Source organism: Natator depressus, chromosome 11, assembly GCF_965152275.1.
Source record: "Natator depressus isolate rNatDep1 chromosome 11, rNatDep2.hap1, whole genome shotgun sequence".
In the NCBI taxonomy this organism is placed as follows: domain Eukaryota; kingdom Metazoa; phylum Chordata; order Testudines; family Cheloniidae; genus Natator; species Natator depressus.
Genome location: NC_134244.1, coordinates 21,215,395 through 21,229,150, shown reverse-complemented (window position 1 = coordinate 21,229,150; position 13,756 = coordinate 21,215,395). Strand labels below are relative to the sequence as shown.

Here is a 13,756-nt window from a genome sequence, read left to right as displayed (position 1 = left end):
ACCCAGTGAAATTAATAGGCTGCAGGTTTAAAACAAACATAAGGAGGTACTTCTTCACACAATGCACAGTCAACGCATTGTGAGAGGCTAAAAGTATAATTGGGTTAAAAAAAGTTAGATAAATTCATGGAGTATAGCCATGATGGTCAGGGATGCAACCTGATGCTTTGGGTATCCCTAAACCTCTGACTGCCAGAATCTGGAACTGGATGACAAGGGATGGATCACTCAGTAATTGCCCTGTTCTGCTCATTCCCTCTGATGCATCTGGCACTGGCCACTGTTGGAAGACAGGGTGCCAAGCTAGATGGACTATTGATCTGACCCAATATTGCCATTTTTATGTTTTTTAGTTGAACATGTATTACTTTTTAGAGGCATATGACTTGGATGCTCGTGAAAAATCTTCTTAGTGCTCCCTATATGTCTGTCAGTGCCTCCTCAGTTTTGTGTAGCTTGCATCATAGTTATTTTTCATATTTTCATAGCTTTTATGGTACACAGTTAAGTTATCACGTCTGTATGCTCCTGAACCATCTAGGTTTCCTCTTAAATTTTCAAAATTAGGCTTTAGACAGCCAGGTTTTTTTTTGGGGGGGGGGCGAGGGGGGGAGGATCCTATTAGAGGATTTTACTATGACATAGTTCTCCATTGCTACCAAAAATAATCTTCAATGTTAGATAGCTCTACAAATGTATTATGATTTTTTCCAGTGTTTTTCCAAGAAGACTATATCAGGTGTGTGATATTATTTTTTAATATACACAGGGCAGTTAATTTGCTGTACTATAGCTTTTTTCCCCCTTGTGCATAGTTTCCAATATATAGTTTATGGATTTTTCACTGGTGGTCTGCAGAGAGGTGATGCTGATCACATGATGCTTGTTCTTATTATTTCCAGTTAAGCAAAACCAAACTGATGAAAGGGGAAGATGAAATGAAGAATAGACAATATGATTCACTTTTTTCAGAAAGGAGTAAACACTTATCTTAATATAGATATCTAAAACTAAAATAAAATTTACACATGTAACTTTTTCATATAAGCAACTACTGTCGTCATGCAAGCACTCTTATGAGATCAGTCACAAACACGAGAAAATCTGGTCCCCACAGTTTGGAGTTGGTCTATGAAAAAGTCTATCAGAGCTGGGTCACACTATGGGAAAAGTATGAGAACCGTGGACATGTTCTTCATTTGTTTTATTTTATTTTATTTTATTTTTTCCAGAACAGTCGTGCAACAGTTCTTTTTTCATTTGCAAAAATGGCAAATGCATTCCTCAAATAGAGGTCTGTGACAATAAAGAGGACTGTGGTGACGGATCTGATGAGAGAAACTGCCATATCAATGAATGCTTGAGTAAGAAAGTCAGTGGCTGTTCTCAAGATTGTCAGGATCTTCCTGTTGGGTACAAGGTTGGTAGTCATGGTGTGTAATATAGTATAATATAAGTTTTTAATCCTTAAGTATGATTGTTTAAACCACATAACCATGTAGTAGAACTTCAGAATGTGGTACTAGCTTTTAAACAAGTAAGCTCCTCAAAATCACAAACCTATGCAAATCAATATATGAGGTATGCAAATGACCATCATTTGTGTAAAAAGCAGGAGCTTAAATTCAACTTATAACCAATGGAAAGAGGTACATGAAGTAATTTCAACATTTATTTCTATATACTTGTAAAATCTAATACTTGAATATTTTACTTAAAAGGTGATGAAGATGAACCTACAATAACAAAAGTCCAAAAGATACAGCACTTACAAAAACCCAGACAAATCATGCTGATGTACAAAAAACACAAATGATTTGAGAATTGCTTATAAGACCATGCCTCCAATAGTAAATAATACAAATAGAAAACTTTTCCCAAGTTGATTGAAATAGTGACTCCATTAACAAAGAAAAATTGAACAACGCACTGTAATGGACAAAATTTCAAAATGTGCCCTCCATTTGTGTGCACGCAACTTTGCTCATGAATTTTGCTCATTAATAGAATGAACAAGATGCTGGTGCATTTGATAAACTTAATTATATATCTTTATACTTTCATGTCTAGGACCCATTGGTTGAATGTTATTTTGGCCCAAATTCCAAGAAATTCTTCCCCAATGGTGGGACTCCACCTGGACCTTTGTACCTTCGGAATGATTGTTTAACATTTGAATGGATTCCCAAGTTTGTTTCCTCTTGTTTTATAATGACAAGTCTGCCTTATTGAATTAGTTTCATTCCCTTTTCCGTGGATGGTAGGTTCTTCTCTACTTGAATCAGCTCCTGTTGAACTGCGAACTTGGGGCCACTCATAAGGTAGACGGTTCTCTGAATCAGCTAAGGAATTTTAGAGCATCTCCAACTCCTTATGGAAAAGAAAATCCTCTGTTGAATGGTCAGGCTGTTTTTCTGTGGTTGGAGGAGGGCTCTTCTGTCTATTGTTTTAGTCACAGGAATCATTTTCCTGCCACTGTGGCAGACATGGCTACAGAAGTCAAGCAGATTATGTCATATGTGATTTCACACATGAACAAGAGAATGGAGTTCAAAACTGAAAGACTCTTGGCCACCTGAAAATTCTAATCTTTAACCTCTGGGGATCTGCTAAATTGAGATAGCCGCCTCTCCACCACTTGGGAAGTGCTTGCCATGTGAAATGAAGTTTATAGTCATAAGCCTGAGGCATCAACAGATATTTTCTGGCAGGGAAATCTCATGTCACAGGATAAGATCGCCCCTTTAAGGGAGATAGAACTAAGTTTCACCTGTGCCAGATTTACCTCCCAAATCATGGGACTGAGAATTTGGGGAGAACATGACTGTGAAGGGTCATGTGATTATGGATAGGTGCTACTTGCTTTCCTTTAGAGACAGTCTGCACTCAGTAGGGAGAGACTAATGGTAGAGAAGACCTGCGGCTAACCTCTTCAAAGGGGATCTGGGAAAGGCCTGGGGAAGAGCAAGAGTTTAACCTGAAGAGTCCTGGGGAAGGCCTAGGAAGAAGCAGTGTACGACTGTCTGAGAAGGTGCTATTGTGAGGGCCTAAAAGGCAAACCAGTCAATTGCAGGAAGTAGCCCTGGAGTCTGAAGCAGAGCTTGATGTCTGAAGTAGAGAGCTACTTCACTCATTAGAGTCAAGGAGTTGGAGTCCAAGGTAGAGGGCTTCCCGACATCCCTGCATTGCTACCTAGAGTGATGGTGCAGAAAGCACTGCACTGAGTAGAAAAGGAAACATTTGCTGCTGATAAACTGTTGAACCTGGGGATGGGTTGAAGGAAATTGTGTCCCAGTAAAGGCCAAGTGAGGTTAAAGGATTCTTTGTTAGGACAGTTGTTTTACCTTAAAATGTAGGAGACATTTTTTTTGTTAGAGAGCTAAAGAAAAAAATCACAAGGGGAGAGATGGCAACCCCCAGTTGGAAAAGGAGGGAAAGGGAGGCAGTGGCATCTCCATGCCAGGAAGAAGTGTGGCCCCTATTGAATCCCACTTCATGTGTTTTAGCCCATGAAAGCTTATGCCCACATAAATTTGTTAGTCTCTAAGGTGCCACAAGTACTCCTCATTGTTTTTGCTGATACAGACTAACATGGCTACCTTTCTTGTATTGTGACTATTCTGCTGCATGGTGGGAACTCATAGTGCATTTTGTATTTTGCCTCAGGAAGGGTATATCCCCAATAGGTGTTCCATTTGTCATTTCTTATTGAAAATAACTCAAAAGATAAGAGAAGCTTGACTTAAACCATTATTCCTGGAGAACTTGAAGAGAGCCGCCTCAGATCCTGAGTAAAAGACGCAACCAGGCCCGAACAGGCTTCATCCCTAAGTGTTTCTGTGAGCTTCTGTGACTCAAGTCTGAATTCCTGCGCTTTCTGATGAAAGAAAGGCAAATCAACTAAGTCCTCCTCCATCCAGTCAGCTAAAATGGTACGAAGAAACACCGTTCCTTTAAAGAGCATAAATCCAGGTCAACTTCCTCACATTCTAGTAAAAAGGGGCATAGATCACCTGAAGGTGCTCAATAAATAGCAGTTCACAGTCTAAATCACGTAACTCTGATAGTCTGACAGACCCTGGTCACCTAGCAATAGTACTGTCTTGAGCCGTGCTCTCTACCTCCTTTGTTCCTGACCCCTCAGTACTGACATCATACACCCAGTACCCATAATCCCAGTACACTTGCTCTCAGCACCAACTTTGTCAACACTGAACTTTGTAAGGTGACTGCACAGCCTGAGTATCTACCATTGTACCACAAAGTGCTGTCTATAGTACTGACTGCAACCACCATTACCGTACCAACCACCTCTTCTGCATCAACTGTAGGTGACACTGAGTTCGCCTGAGACCCTGGCCTCTAGAGGAGAAGTATTCCATTTCTTTCTTCCCTTTGGAGCACAGCAGGGAGGCATCCTCTACTCACTCACTTCAATCCTATTCATAAGACCTCCCCTGGTTGAGCAGAGTTTAGGACCAAATACTACAGGCGTGGGCATAGGGGATCTAAGGAAAAGCACTCATCATGGTACATCCCCCACAATGCCCACAGTCCCTTACTCCTATAATGTTAAATCATGGCCCTACTGGGCTTCTTGGGGCATGCAGCCAGCAAGAAAACCAACCTTTACCTAGACCTTCCTCCTCTGCAAAATCCCATAGGGTTATTCAAGAGGCAGAGGTGGCACTCACTCACTCTGTTCAGCAAGAAAAGCAGGAAAGTGAAGACCAACACCTGCAAGCTGAGGAACAGATAATTTCAGCAGCTATCTCCTCCTCCTCCCCAGATGAGGCAGTAGTGCCCACTACTTCTAATCAGCCAGATGTTTACAAGATATTGCAAGAAGTTCTGTGCCAACTGGCAAATACCCTGGAAATCTCTGTAGAAATAGTAGTGCCAGGAGAGTTGCCCAGGCTGGTTGACATTGTATACACATCAGTGCCTGGAAGATTGTCCATTCCAATCACGGAGGGGCTACAAGTGCCAGCAAAACACCTTTGGCAGACCCCTCTATCTGTGGCAGAGTGACACTATCATCCACCTTTAGCTGGCTTTGAGTATTGCGACACTCACCTACTCCCAGGATCCTTGGTAGTAGCTGCTATTCATTAGGAATCCAGACAACAAGAGCCACTGAAAACAACTCTAAGAGACAAGTATCCAAAAAATTAGATTTATTCAGCAGGAAGAATGACACTTCTGCATTTCCAGATGTGCATTGCTAATTAGTAGGCCCTCTTAGCAAAATGTGAATACCTAAATTGGGACAAGATATCATACTTTTGTTTAAAAAAAAACTACACTCAAAACAACAGGGAAGAATTGAAATCTGTTATTATCGGGGGTTAGGGTGACCAGATGTCCCTATTTAATAGGGACAGTCCCGATATTTGGGGCTTTGTCTTATGTAGGTGCCTATTACTCCCCACCCCCGTCCTGATTTTTCACACTTGCTATCTGGTAACCCTATTGGGGGTCAGCTAGTGGCCTGCACTTCTATTCAGGTGGCATTAGATGCATGAGACATGGCAGTACAATCAGTGGCCACATCCATGGGCTTCATGTTTGCAGTCTGCAGAAATACCAAAGAAGGTACAGATGGTGATTGAGGACCTCACGTTTGAAGGCTGTGACCTGTTCAACAAGAAGATTAATGAAGCCTTGCACACATTAAAGAATTTGCAAGCTACTTTTTACCTCTTGGGCATCTGTATGCCAACACCTAGGAGAAAACAGGTCAGACCACAAGGTCCTTCCAGGCAGAGACCTTTTTCCTTCCATTATACAGAGATAAGACCCTTGCATCACCCAGAAAAAAAAGTAGATTTCATCAATGGAGACCCTGTCACTTTCTGTACAACCATTCATTCTGAGTCCAACTCTAGGTAGCAAATTTGATGCTATAGTTGAGAGCCATTTCCCTCCCCCCCACCCCCTTTGGCAGTTACCTTTTTTTATTTTCAGGAGGTCTGGAATCACACCATCTCTGGAGTTCAGAGGGAAGTATTTTATTTTCATCATTTTCTAATTCTGCAAAAGAAGGTGTGTGTGTTGGGGGAGGGCGGGGAGACTGGTGCCTAATCCTGGATTAGAGGTGATGTAACACCTTCATCCATGGCTTTAAATTCAGCATGGTATCTCTACCCTGTATAATCCCATCCTTAGCTTCCCAGGACCGGTTCATGGTTCTCAGTTTATAAGATGCTTGTATTTACATACCAATTCACCCAGCAAACAGAAAATACCTGAGATTCCAAGTGAGAATCCTGTCCTTCAGTCTTTCAACAGCACCAAGGACTAGTGTGTTTACCAAATGCTTGGCTGTCATAGTGGCTCACTAAGAAAGTGAGGAATCCAGGTATCCCTCACCTCAACAGTTGAACAACAACTCCTCCCTCACTGGAGGAAGATCACCACAGCAGCTGAACAACTCCTTTCACTTGTTCCTGCAACTTTTCATCCCCCTGGGTTTTGGGATCAATAAGGAAAAAAATCACTGTTACCCACCCAAAGAATAGAATTCATGGGGACAGCGCTAAGTCTACAAAGCAAGAGTCTGTCTGCCACAGGACACATTCAGTACTACAGTAGATCTCATCAACCAGCTGATGCTCACCCTTAATCTTCAGCAAGAGTCTTTCTCAGACTTCTCGATCATGTGGCCTTCTGCACGTATGTCACACAGCAAGCCAGACTTCACTTATGCTGCACGCAAGGGTGGTTGAAATTTGTATATTTACCCAACAAACATTAGACATGAGGATTCAGGTCCCTTGAGAAGTACTCTCATTGTGAAATTGGTGGAAACACCCTCTCAAGGTTTGCAAATGTTTCTCCACCTCTTTTCACCAAGATACAGATGCTTCCATGCTTGGGTGGGGAGCTCATCTGGACCATCTTCAGACCCAAGGCCTCTAGACTGTAGAAGAGATTGCCCTTTATATAAATAACTAGCCTCCACAGTGTCTCTTCCTGTGTTATGTGGACTAATAGACAAATCCTGACTGACAACACAACAGCAATGTGTTATGTCAACCTACAGGAAGGATTCTCTTCAGCCAGGTAGAATAGATTCTTTATTTGGGCACACAACACTATCTGTTTCCTTCACATACCCTGATTCCTGACTACCCTTTTATCTCTAAAGTACTCAGGGCTGTCCATCAACTCTATAAGAGTGCACTTAGTATCAGTAACACCTTATCTTTTCCCCATCCAAGGTCACATCATTTTTTCCCACCCTACAATTGCTAGATTTCTAAAGGGCCTGATTCATGTGTTTCCCACAATCTATGACCTCCTTCTTTCCTGGAATCTAAATATAGTCTTATCTGAGTTAATGGGCCCTGCCTTCACAATATGATATTTATGACTGGTTTACCTTACACAGTGTTCTTTATGTACAAGGTGATCCTTAGGCCTCAACTGAAGTTTTTACCAAAGATCATTTGACTTTCATTTGAATCAGATAATTCATCTGCCAGTTTTCTTTCCCAAGCCATACTTCAAGCAGGGGGAAGCCAAGCTGCCCACAGTGAATGTAATTAGGGCTCTTTCACTTTACCTGGATAGGACAAAACCACGCAAGAACTTCCCTAAACTATTTGTAGAGTCTGCAGATAGGATTAAAGGTCTGACAATATCAACCCAGAAACTGTCTAAATGGATATCTAATTACATCATATCATGCTGTGAGTGACCTAGATTAGATCCTTCCATGCAGGTTATAGTCCACATCACTGGCAGCTTCTGCTCCTTCCCTAGGAAGCTGACCAATTTCTGAAATTTGAAGGGTACTTACATGGGGATTAGTCCATATTTTCACAAAACGCTATTTCCTATGCAAGACATCAAGATGAAATGCTTGCTTTGACATAGCTGACCTGCAATCACTATTTAAATAGACACAGAGCATGAGCATCCTGTCTGTGGGGTCACTGCTTGCAAGTCACCAGAAGTGAAATGCATGGGAGCAGTCAATCGAAGAAGAAAGAATAGTTACTTACCCTATAGTACCTGTTTCTCTGAGATGTGGCATTTGCAAGCATTCCACAGCCCACCCTCTTCCCTACTGCTACGGAGTCCTGATGTTTTATTGGTGAAGGAATTGAAGGACAGTTGGATGCAGTTCGTCCTTTATCTTTTTGGGCAGTGAGGAAGTGGGGAACACAAAGGGTCTTATGGCACAATCACAGCCCAAATGGACACTGCTGGCCAAAAGAATCCAATCTTGAGCACATCTTTAATAACCACAGGACTAGGGTAAGTAACCGTACTTTCTTTAGAACTTTACACTCTAGTGTTCTTGTTCATTCCAAGTGTTAATTTTGTCATATGGTCATAGCTGAATAGAAAGGGAGGAAGGCCTAACATTTTGTTAAACTGGAAAAAGCAAATTTTGGTAGTTTCACTTCGGTAGGACAGTTCTCCAACAAACATCTCTAATGTGCCATTTGAAAAATTCCTGTTACATAGAAAGTTACCTGAAGTTAAAACAGTAGGTCAAAAAAGATTATTTCAAAGTTGTGTCATTGTTGAAAGGTTGGTGGTGCCAGACTACTCTGTCTTCGATTTCTAATTTTTAAGCTATTCTTACTAAGTTTATGCCAAACAGAAAGACACCAACAATAATAAAAAATGAGTGTTCGTGTTTTTCTTTCCCAGTGCAAATGCTGGCCTGGATTCCGGCTCAAGGATGATGGCAAAATATGTGTAGACATTGATGAATGTTCATCTGGATTTCCCTGTAGCCAGCAATGCATCAATACATATGGAACTTACAAATGCTTGTGTGCAGATGGGTATGAAACACAACCTGATAACCTCAATGGCTGTAAATCTCTTTCAGGTATCACATTTTATTTATACACAAATATAACCAAAATTGTTTGTGAAAAGCTTTAACTTGGAAATCTGTGTTTCAGCTTCTATAATGACTAGAAAGATGGTTTAAAGCATCCTTTTCAGTCAGAAACAGAAATCTGAATTCAGTGCAAGGTGTCTGGATGTGAGAATAATTTCTACTTTTATTGTGTATTCCACACGCAGGATTCTATGTGGATAATTACAGTTCATTATGATACTGTGAATTATTAAGTGTGCACTAGGCACTGGGAAATTTCAGAAGCAGAAAAAAACCACATCACCTTATATTGCCTGCTGCTCAGTCACATGGTAATCATAAAAAATATAGTGTGCAATATTAAAAAGCCTGCTGCTGCTGCATTATTTTATTTTATTTATTTATTTTCATTTTTAGAATAGCTTGCTGACATTAATGCATTAAGCCTGCCTAATAAGTTAAGCATGGAAAAAAAGAGGATAAAAGAAAATTATATGGTGTTTCTGATCTTTGCATAAAAAATGCCCAATTCACTGTTCTTATTGTACGATCACATTATCTCCTGCCGTAGTGCAAAATGGACTGTTTGAAATGGTATGCACAGTAAATATATATATATATATATATATATATATATATATATATATATATATGGACTTAGCTTAATTATCTCTTTGTGTCCTATACGTGTTCCTTCCTGACTTATTTGAACCATCAGGATTGCACAGTGTCAGTTTCCTGAGGAGCAGGAGGTCAAGGAGGAATTAGGAGTAGGAGACTCTACCAGTTACAAGCCATCTCCCATGCACAAACAAAGCACACTCCATTCCTCCTCTGCTGGGCTCCTCCTCTGGAAATTCTCTTAACTCCCTGGCAGGCAGATATGCTCCCGTTCTTGACCTGCCTGCACTCCCTGCAGGCCTGTTTTTTTTCCAACAGTAGGCCACTTTCTGTCTCAGTGAGACCCTTGTATCTCTGAGACCCTTGTTCCTGCTGCTTCCACGAATAATGGGAGGAGGAAGCTGAAGAGGCAGAGCAGAGAGATGGGATCTGATTTTCTTGTCTCCTATCCCTTACCTTATAAGGCACTTGCACATTTACAGGACACAGAGCAGTCAGATGAGAGGAAGGACTGGAGCCTAAAATAGGAGATAGGATCTGAGATACATTCTGGAGCTGAAATATGTAAAGATTTCAAAGTGTTAATGAAAAAGTTCTCAAACTTAAATTGGCAGCTGTTCATGTTGGAGCAAGGCTGGCTGTGGTAAGAGTCATTCCCAGCCTGTGAGAGGCTTTTCCAGCTGCTATTGAGTCCACCCAGAAATCCTAACCTGGCCTCTTTAGCCCCCCATAGCAGCCTGTCTCCACAACACACTAAATTAGCCTGTCCTGAAGGTGACATCTCAGACCATCAAAGAACTGGAGAATGTCCTATGTTAAGTTTGAAATGTATGCAGAATGTATGAAGTATTAGCTAAAATAGCTGAAATGGGTGTCCACTGTACAGCACATCATTTTAGCACAGAGTATAAAGAGTTAATATAAAGTGTTAAATTATATTTGTCATTCTTATAATTATTCTGTATTTATCCTCCAGTTTATCTTCAAACACTTTCATTGATAATATAGCAGTAATAAAGACAGAAAGTGAGATTTTACTGCAGGGCATGATAAAACAGTGGATAACCAGGAGAAAATGAAGAAACCTGGGGAAACTATGAGAAAAACAAAACTGATTTAAGTCTAATAGTAATTAATTTAGTTTTGTCAGAGACATGGGATTTTTTTTAGATTTACTCACACTATGAAAATCTCTGTAAATTTCAAATGATATGCCATGATCAAATTGCCTTTTGTTTGCAACAGCAGCATATGATATACTCTATAGTGATAAAACAGCATTACAAGTATTTACTGAACCTTAAAAAATATATATTATCAGTTTAACACAGTTAATGGTATTAGTCTTACCTATAGTATAAAAACTATTTGCAGAATTTGAAAATTGCTCCTTCGAGTAATTGTGCACATATACATTCCCACTGTAGATGTTTGTGCACCCAGTGCACAGCAGTTTCACTAGGAGGCAAATGTGCCGTCTCTCTCTTCATGCTCTCAGGAAAAGGCATAAAATGAGTATGTCTGTCGGCTCCCTGTTAGTTCCTTATATCTATCCATAGCAAGAGTTGGAACTCCTGGTGGCTTTAGCTTTGGTCAGCCAGCTTTTGAAAACTTACCTGTATACAGTTTTTGTAGTAAGTATAGTACAGTGTAGTTATTTTAGCTATACTTTTATTACACCTGGAGGATTTATTATGAAAAGATTCTCTGGTTTTAAACAATGTGCCATGTGCAGGGCTGTTATCCCTGTCATGGATAGGCACAAAAGTTGTTTGATTTGTTTGGGTGAGGGAAATGAGAGGGACAAATGTCTTATTTATACCTCTTTTCCCATCCACACTAAGAATTAGAGAGACTGTTGCCTTAAGGATCACCTCATGAAGGAGGTGACATAACCCGCATCTGAGCTGAGTCCTGATCATGACCCTAGTGACTCTGGGTCAAGTCAGAGTGTTCCTCCAGATTCTTCTGACTCCAGACATAAATCTGGGAGTGAATGTCATGCCTCCTCTTCTTTATCTAGGTTGAAGAGATCTAAACATTCAGACTCTGACAAGACCTCTAAGTCTCAGTCTTCTCCCAAACAGTCATCGGGTAAGTCCTCTGGTACCAGTTTGAAACCTCACAAATCGAAGTGCTCAGTTGTTCCATGTGGGTCGTTGAGGCCAGTATCTTCACCTGTTCCAGGGCCTTCCCATTGGTCTCTGGACCCTCCACCGTTGTTGGCACTGTCAGAACTAATACATTCAACTGGGGTGGCTTCTATTCCTCAGGCCTTCCTAGCAACAAGGGAACTTCTTTGTTTTTCCCTGCCTGACCCTCTCTACTGCAGCTGGCTCTGGTATTTACTGAACTGATACTGACTACAAAATCCCCTCTGCCAGTGCACCCAGCACCGATATCTCACTTGGCACCATCGGCATGCCTGGCACCAATGGTGCAACCGGCACTGACCATCCATTCAGCTCCGTTGATGCAGTTAGCGCTGACTGTGTTTATTCCAGCACTGCTGGTGCTGATCACTTCATCAGCTTTTCGGCCACTCCAACCTGTATCTTTTACTGACCCTGATATCCCACATATCAGCCACAAGAACACCTATGGAAACAACTACCCACTACCATGAAGAGGCTTATGTATCTTCTATGGGATCGGAAGGGGAAGTACCTGTCTGTCTTCCAAGACCCTTCAGCTCTTTCTTTAGATCTTCCATTATCAGGTCTAAGGATCAAAGTCTGGTTCTCATGCAGGAAAGTTGCAGCTTGGGGTCCCCCACGACTCCATGGCCATATTGGTCTTGGGCTGCACCAAGGGATTTTAGACCTCCGTCTCATTCACTTCCTGGGAGAATGTCTCCCCGACTCTCAGTGTATGAGACATCTTTTCAGTATCCTGCACCTATCCCTCAACCCGCTGTCATGGATTCTGACATGGAGGAGGGTGAATTACTAGAGGAGCCTTTAGTGCCTCTTCTCACATTCCTTCTTCCTCACCAGATGAAGCCGTTACCCTGGAATCAACATCTCTCCCATTACTCCCACCCCGGAGGATTTTTAAAGTCTTCCAGGATCTCATGGGAAGGATGGTTACTTCTCTGGGAGTGCAGGTAAAGACTGTGCAGAAAAATCTGCACTCTCCTGGATATTTTGCAGACTTCTACTCTAGGAAAATTTGGCCTTCCCATTATTGAGGCCTTGTTATGGCCAGCAAAGACTCTCTGACAGACTCCAGCCTCTATTCCAGGATCCTCAGCAAGGGTTTGAGCATTTCTTTACTCATCCAGTTCCTGATTCTCTGGCAGTAGGACCTGGTAATGAGCAGCCTTGCCAAAACCATCCTAAGTCCAGTCCAAAAGATATGGAGCTTAAAAAGTTAGATTTATACAGCTGTAAAGTCTATTCCACTGCTACGCTACAAAAGCCAGTTTCCGATAACCAGGCTCTTTTAACTAAATATAACTTTATTAATTTCTCTGCTATTTCCAAGTTCTCTGATAAACTGTCAGAGGAATTTCGTGACCAGTTTTTAGCATTCGAGTCTAAGGGACATCTTATAGTGTGAACATCCCTTCAGGCAGCAACAGAGCAGCTGATACTGCCTCATGTTCCATGGCCACTGCAGTCTCTATGCAGCATACTTCCTGGCTGCAGGCTTTGGACATCCCAAAGGAGCATGCACATCACAAGAGAGGACTTACCATCTGAAGGGTCTAAACTATTTTCTACAAAAATGGGTGATACCATGCACCTCTTCATGAGTTTACACTCCAGCTACAAAAATGAACCAAGTTAGGTCACAGTATTATTGTACACCCTCTTTCCAACAGAGTCCACAATATCCCTCCCAAGAAGAGGTAAAGGCCTCCTAGATGTTGCTAGCCTCCTTCAACTGTGGTGGGCCGTTCTCACCAGATGCCTACGACCTCAAAGCAATCATTTTGACTTTTTGGTAGTGGACAATGTACCAATGCTATCTCTTCTTTACCGTGCTTGGGAAAACATCACATCAGAAGGTTTCCCCTGCATATAAACATGTTGGAACTTAGAGCTATTCATCTGGCCTGGTACTATTTATGCCCTCCCTCAGAAAACAGGTGGTGCAAGTTCTCACAGACAACATCACAGGTATGTTTTACCTGAACATCAGAGAGGTGCAAGATTGTCTCAGCTGTGCTGGGAACCTATCCTCCTTTGGAGTCTGTGTATTCATCACAATGTTTCCCTGAAAGCTTTTCACTTTTCAGGAGTGAGAAACACACTAACAGATTGCTCAAGGGGGTTTTCACAGACC

The 13,756-nt window shown here is 41.5% G+C and overlaps 1 protein-coding gene across 1 annotated transcript in view; it reads left to right on the top strand.

Annotated features, from left to right (window-relative positions):
- LRP1B (LDL receptor related protein 1B) overlaps window positions 1-13,756 on the top strand; it is a 1,292,938-nt gene that overhangs the window by 1,038,103 nt on the left and 241,079 nt on the right. The window contains exons 55-56 of the mRNA XM_074967293.1: window positions 1,233-1,420; window positions 8,668-8,851. Coding sequence (XP_074823394.1) covers window positions 1,233-1,420; window positions 8,668-8,851 — 372 coding nt within the window. The remainder of the gene's footprint in view (window positions 1-1,232; window positions 1,421-8,667; window positions 8,852-13,756) is intronic.